Consider the following 7,024-nt stretch of genomic DNA (forward strand, 5'->3'; position numbering starts at 1 on the left):
ATAAATATATAAAATATATAAATAAAAATATAAAAGGAAATAAAAAGTCCCCAAATGACCATGTAATACTGCACCTGAAGTTATTCAATGAAATTGCATGTGGTGAATTAGGGCCAAAGATATAGAGGAAAATGTAACTTACCTACACAGATTCAGAACAGCTCCACCAAAGAAATTAGGATTATGGTTTTCCTAGAAATGGTCATGATTTTCAGAGCTGTCAGAACTTTTAACCAGCCACTTAAGGTCATTTACAAAAATGTGCCTCAAATCTGGTGATTTTGGAGATACAGCACTCGCTTATAATGGCTGTTTGTATCCTCAGGAATAGGGAGGGACATGCTTTTTTTACATGGAATCTCCTACCAGTAATGTAACAACCTCATCGATCTGTGTTATCAGGCGTAGAAAGAAATTTTTAAATATTTTTTTCCCTCTCATGAGGTTGGTTATAAAATATTCAATTAGAATAAGAAGAACTAAAAAAAAATTAAAATCCCACAAGTCTCTATGGATGAAGAGGGGTTTTGTGGCAATGAAGCCATGGCTGACAAGAGGTTTTGCAGAAGCAACACAAAACTTTTAACAGACCTAGGAGTACAAAGAGCCACCCACAGAATTTCACACATTGGTCTTTACTTTCTTATTTTGCTCTCTTGCTTTAAAGTGACTAGCTTGGACTTCAGGCTTTTCTGCATCAAGTTCATATCCAGGTCTGGTTCCTAACATCTCCACCTATTCCCAGGGTAGGCCTGGGGAGCCTCACTGTCTGACGCTTTTAACATGAGTCTATTCATTGTGTCCATACCACTTTGGTGGTGCCTGATTTATCCTGTGAGGTCTTTGAACCCAGACAGGAGCCTGCAGCAGTTACGCAGGCCAGGTACGAGGCAGACCTCTGCAGTTTTGCCCAGAAGTTAGGGGAATCCCCAAGAACCATGCCTCCTCCCTTAGAGATTGATAGCTTCTTCCTGAATATCAGGGACATGGAATCCACCTGCTGGAAATTAACGCAAATTAATCTTACTCCTTCAGAGCTTTACCCACAGAGAATCCCCAATTCCCGGATTTGCATAGCCACAAGCAGATTGTTTAAGTGTTAGCAAGTTTTGAAACCAGAAAATAACAGCTGTACACTCATGAACACAATTTAGAAAAACACAACATCTCACAGCTCCTCTCTCAAGGACATCAAAAATGCTTTTTATCTCTATGACTAAAAGGTACCAAAATCTGAGGCATAGATTTATCTGCAAGACTCTGGTGCTACACCTACACAGCCTACACGGTCACATCCCTGAAGTCCATGTGGCCCTAAAAAGCTGAACAGCCTTCCCCATTCAACCTGCACCCAAGTCCTACCTACTCCATGAAGTCCCATCACTTTTATCAGGTGTCATTCGTACTGCAGTAGTGTCTGCAGACCTTCATCAAGAGATACTACATCAGGAAAACCTCGTTTGGCTAGAAGTCATAAGATACTATAGGAAACACATAAAGGGAGGGACAGCACTGCAAGTTTCTCCTTTAGAGATAACCCTTTAAGTTGAGAGCAGACTGCATTACCATAATCATAATCCTTCTCATTGGACGAGCTAAAAGCTTGCCCTTAACAATGTGTAAGATTTCTCCTGAAGAAATAGAGAAACCAGTGAAATTCTCTCAAGCTTGATTAAGATGAAATTGAGCTAAGAACAGGTCTTCATGTTAAGCAAAATCTTCACATATAGCAGCTGTGTGGGGAAGAGGAAGTAATTATATCCTGTGGAGGTCATAGCTACCCATAGGGCAAACCCATAGGATGAGCAAGGTGGAAAGTGGCTTTCACAAGTGTTAACATTTGCATATTTTTTTCAGCTGGACGCTTATAAGCAAAGGAATTCATTTCAAGGGGAAGTGTAAGGATTGCTCTGGCTCATAGTATAAACAGGTTTTAGTAATGTCTAGTGCACCAGGTGACACATGGGGGGGGTTGCGGGAGCAACTCAGCCTTGGATTGCCTTGAGGTCCTGTCGCTGCAGAGATGACCCATGGGGAGCTGTGTAGATAGCTCAGCCCTGAGTTGTCTGTTAAGCACAAAACTGAACAGGGCAGTGCTGCATCGTTCAAAGAACTGAAACCTGAGTTAAGTCTTGAAATCCCCCAACTAATAGTATGCCCTGAGTCCAAATCCAACCACTATTCAGTTGTCTAAATGTAAGACAAAGATAAGCTGGAGGATTTCTGCCTGGCTCCAAGGGACCAAAAAATACAGAGATATGCAAACAATAGAGGATACAGAAGGGGACATCACCCATGAATAACTAAAGATAAGAGAAAACACTGCTAAAGACAAACACCCCAGGTGGTCTAATCCACTTGGGCACACTGCTGCCTGCTGTCACATAAATAAAAATAAAATAAAAATCCTAAGACTACTGCTAGAAATGGGGTCTTAATTCTCCAGCCATGGAGCGATGAGATCCTTCCCCCTTGGAAGACCAAGGTAACTTACGTAGGAGCCCTTACCTGGAGGAGTAAGTGAATATTTGGCATGCTTTAAGTTTGTAGTTGCAGGTGATTCACTAACACACGTGTGTTATTCTGAGTTGTTTGTGAGTTGTGGTGGTGTGTTCCATGAATCACCGGGGAATTGTAATAGTGAATTTTGTGAGTAGCCTGGGACTTGTTATGATTTGGCAGTGGTTATGTTATGGGCAGTAACAGTGAGTCTTGTGAGTGGTCTGGGGCCTGCCATGAATTGCCTGTGGGCTGTAATAGTGCATTTTGTGACTGTTGTAGTTGCAATAGTGCACTTTGTGGATCTCTTGTGGTTGTAATAGTGTAGTCCTGCTTTTAAAACTGCAATAGCACATTCTCCATTGTATCCATAGAACCTGCAATAGGGACATACTGGATATGCACATGTTGTTCAAATAAATTGTTAATTTGAACTCTGCAGTTGAGTCTCTTTTCATCAGAGAAAGACACCTTTTTCAATTAAAAAATAAACACATCACACAGAGTGCAGATTTTATAATTTTTTTTTAGCTTCAATTTCCATTTTTTGCCACAAGCAGACTTTGTTTAACAATAGTTCAAAAGGTATTCTAATGCTAACTACATTTAAAAGGAAACATTGTGGCATGAGACTGCCAGAGAAGTAACAAAATAAACAGAATAAATAACCTGCTTTACACATGCTGAACAAAACAAAAATAACATGCAGTATGCTTAATAAAATTCATACTCTGTACAACAGCTTAAGTTAGTCATTACTAGATAGTACTCATGACATATTAGTAACATTACTAGATAGTACTCATGACATATTAGTAACATAACGTATTAGTAAAAGTAGGAACTTTAACAAAATGCTTAATTCAAGCAAAACAGTGATGCAATATGAATCAACTAAAGGAGTTCAACGGTTCCAAAGAAGCCAGAGATAGTGGTGAGTAAGCACACAACAGTGTACAAGATGATGATCTCAACCAAGAGGTTGAACCTAGTAGTTCTTCAGCCACGTCTGTGTTTAGTTCCCCACTGGAAACCGTATCACATTGACATCTTCTTGAGCTTATGGCTGTTAAAAGAACGAGAGGACAAACATAAATAATGACCCCAGCCACAAGTCCATTATAGGTTTTTGTCTCCAAGATTTAGTACCTCCTGAGAGAATAGCTCAGGTAGAAAAAGGAACATGTGACATGACTGTCCCCGAGAAGACACTAAAAAGCAGTAGCCACGTCTGACAGAAGATGGCAAGACAAATGTGTTCAGCATTGCCATCAGATGTGGCATACAAGAGATGTAAGAAACAGGCTTTCATGCATGCTGTTTCATCAGCCTAGTAGTATTTAAGGTTTTTACCTCAGGAAAAGAAGATGCTTCTTCACCCAGCCTTCCCTAGGGTTTACACAGGCCTTCAGCCCACTGTAGGTGTGGAAACTGAAGAAGAAATAATGATAAAGAGATCATTAAAAAGCCCTGCTAGTAAATACCATCGTTTGGTCAACAACATGCATCATAGTAACTCTATGTAATGAACAATAGCAACTACTTTTTTAAATGGCAGTTAGATATCGGATGCTCTACAACCCATCCAATACTATATGAACAAAAAGAAACACATAGGAAGGCCAAGACCTTGCAGGAAAAAAAAAAATCTGATCTCTGTGAATTAGGGAAACTCTTACGTGTCTGTTAACAAGTTTTGGCAAGGGAGCACCTGCATTGGCTAAAGTGGCCCTCAGCTGGAGACAAAGTATTTCTTTGTTTACACAGCTGATTCCTAAACAGTAATTTATTATTTACATTGTACAGCTGTCCTATGAGTTGGTAGTCCCTATCAAGTAGAGGTCTTGTATTTCTTTTACAGGTATTACATACAATTTATTCAGTTAATAGAATATTTTGAAAAAGCAAGAAAGATTATGCTTATGTTCAAATGAAACAAACAGCGTAAGTTTAATAAATGTCAGAAAAAAACAAAGGATCTTCTGAAAAACAACTTACATGATCGCATGGATATCACAGACTTCACTGGAGAGCTGTTCAGTATAACCCTTTAGGGCCCTCCGAGGCAGACGCACTTTGGTGTAAGACAGGCAGCAATCCTGATTGCTTTGTGCTGGAATGAAGGAAAATGACAAGGTAAATGAAACTCATTTGGAGCACACTGCCATGCTGTGTAGGGTACTTGCTGTTCAGTTCCCTGTCTATCCAGCTCCCAATCAACAGAAGAGGAGGATTAGGTAGCAAATAATTCTCTTCCATCTCATCCTTGTCCTGCTGCCAGCTGCAAGCACACACAGCCCAGCATCGCTGGCACGCTGCAGGGTGGCACCAAGAACTGCTTCCAGGCGCCGAGCACCCAAGCTCACTCACCTTCAGAGGTGCTGCACAGGAGCAGCACCAAGAACCCCAGCAGGGAAGCCAGGACCAAGCTCTTGCTGCCAAAGCCAGCCATTTCCATTTCCACTCCACGCAGCAGCTGTGCTCCAGTGAGTGCTTGACTGCCGCCTGCTCACCCTGCCAGCCTTACCGCACCTCCACCTGCTTATAAAGGGGTGGCAGGAGCCGCGGGAATTCACGCGCGGGCGGGTTCCACTGTCATCAGCGGTTTTCCCCATGGCAAATTCCATGACAGCCCCAGCACACCTTCCTGGTGCTTGAACCGGAGATAACAGCCTGCTGGGGAATTTTTTTTTTTTTTAAGTAGGTTAGAAGATTCAAGCCAAAATGAAAAGGAAATAAAAGGCTGTGAGGTAATGGTTCTGTGGGTGAAGCATACGTATTTTTAGGGGTAGGAGTGTGGGTTGTGAAATGAGGAAAGTCAAATGTAGGTAACTCTTGATGTTACCTACAGAAACTGCCTATCTGCTATGCTCTCATTTAATAAGGCCAACTTAGGGCCAGAGGGATGTGGGCCTAACCTAGCCAGATGCATTTCAGTATCGCATGCTCATAGGAGCTTGGTAGCTATCTTCAATGATACCAAAGCACTACATTAATATTTACTGATTGGCCGAGACAGTAACTTCAGGCTTTCCCGATTACTGCTTTCTGAGCTCTAGATTGTAGAATTGGTGGGGATATGTGGGCAACATTGAGTATTAATGAAAATCACAGAATCACAGAACGTTAGGGATTGGAAGGGACCTCAAAAGATCATCCAGTCCAATGCCCCTGCCGGAGCAGGAACACCTCGATGAGGTTGCACAGGAAGGCATCCAGGCGGGTTTTGAATGTCTCCAGAGAAGGAGACTCCACAACCTCTCTGGGCAGCCTGGTCCAGTGCTCTGTCACCCTCACTGAGAAGAAGTTTCTTCTCAAATTTAAGTGGAACCTCCTGTGTTCCAGTCTGTGCCCATTACCCCTTGTCCTATCATTGTTTGTCACCGAGAAGAGCCTGGCTCCATCCTCGTGACACTCACCCTTTAAATATTTATAAACATGAATGAGGTCTCCCCTTAGTCTCCTCTTCTGCAAACTAAAGAGCCCCAGCTCCCTCAGCTGCTCCTCATAAGGGAGATGCTCCACTCCCTTGATCATCTTTGTAGCCCTACGCTGGACTCTCTCCAGCAGTTCCCTGTCCTTCTTGAACTGGACACAATATTCCAGATGCGGTCTCACCAGGGCAGAGTAGAGATCAGGTTTTTTATAATTTATTTTACTGTATACTCACTGCCATCACATTGTCAATTTGTCACACATCTGAACTATTTAATGTGAAATGGAATTAGCTTTAAAACAACTTGAAATAGGGTCTGTATTTTCTATTGAATCTGTAGAGTCCATGGTGCATAAATGCTGCTTCATAAGCAATAGCTGTATCTTGTTGCTTTCTCATGCCAAACCGTACCCAAGTATTGTAGCTCCTGAACATCCAGCTGAAACACACACAATCATAAAACTGCCTCACATGGCCTGGGAGAAACCCCTGCAGAGAGACTCTGGCAGGTACACTGTTTGAGCTGCTACTGAAGGCTGTCACTTTCCAATGTCATTAGAAATGAATGTGATGGCTGCAGGCCATGTCCTGGTCAGCTGGTATACACAGAAGCTGCTGTCAGCTCCAGGTGGTTATAGAGTAACCTGAGTCTTAAACAGCTTCTCTTAAGGTAGAGCTCAGGGACATGGTCATAATTACAGCCATATCTTCTGTTCTCCACAGACTACCAGTACCTCTCACAAAGGGTGTGTTCCTATTATTTCTTCCTAGAAATTTAAAAAATATTAAAATCTAGAACACATTTTTATTCAGAGAAATTAATTTCTCTATATAATAGCCAGAAATTAGGGAAGGTTGTATAGCTGGGGTACATATGAGTGGCCTTGCAGCATGCATGGCATCACATATGTTAGAAATGCTTCTCCTCAGAGCCATTGCCATTGGCCATGAGACAGGGCAAGAGGCAATAAAGATCCCATGCCCTGACATATACTGCTTTTTATAACTGCTTTATGGATCATAGTAAAATGCCATAAGAATACATAAACATCAATGTTCTCAGTATGATATGTATCTTTTTCTGAACTG

General features: G+C 41.8%; 1 protein-coding gene across 1 annotated transcript; it reads right to left on the reverse strand.

Annotated features, from left to right (window-relative positions):
- Positions 1-3,323: 3,323 nt before the first annotated feature.
- CCL20 (chemokine (C-C motif) ligand 20) lies at positions 3,324-4,951 on the reverse strand. Its single transcript, XM_010182094.1, has 4 exons — positions 4,870-4,951; positions 4,498-4,612; positions 3,853-3,930; positions 3,324-3,565 (listed from the first exon to the last, which is right to left on the reverse strand). Exons 1-4 carry the CDS (start codon positions 4,949-4,951, stop codon positions 3,538-3,540), a joined length of 303 nt encoding a protein of 100 aa, XP_010180396.1. The 3' UTR covers positions 3,324-3,537.
- Between the last annotated feature and the right edge of the window lie 2,073 nt (positions 4,952-7,024).

The sequence above is a fragment of the Mesitornis unicolor genome, unplaced genomic scaffold (genome assembly GCF_000695765.1).
Source record: "Mesitornis unicolor isolate BGI_N332 unplaced genomic scaffold, ASM69576v1 scaffold26100, whole genome shotgun sequence".
Lineage (NCBI taxonomy): Eukaryota > Metazoa > Chordata > Aves > Mesitornithiformes > Mesitornithidae > Mesitornis > Mesitornis unicolor.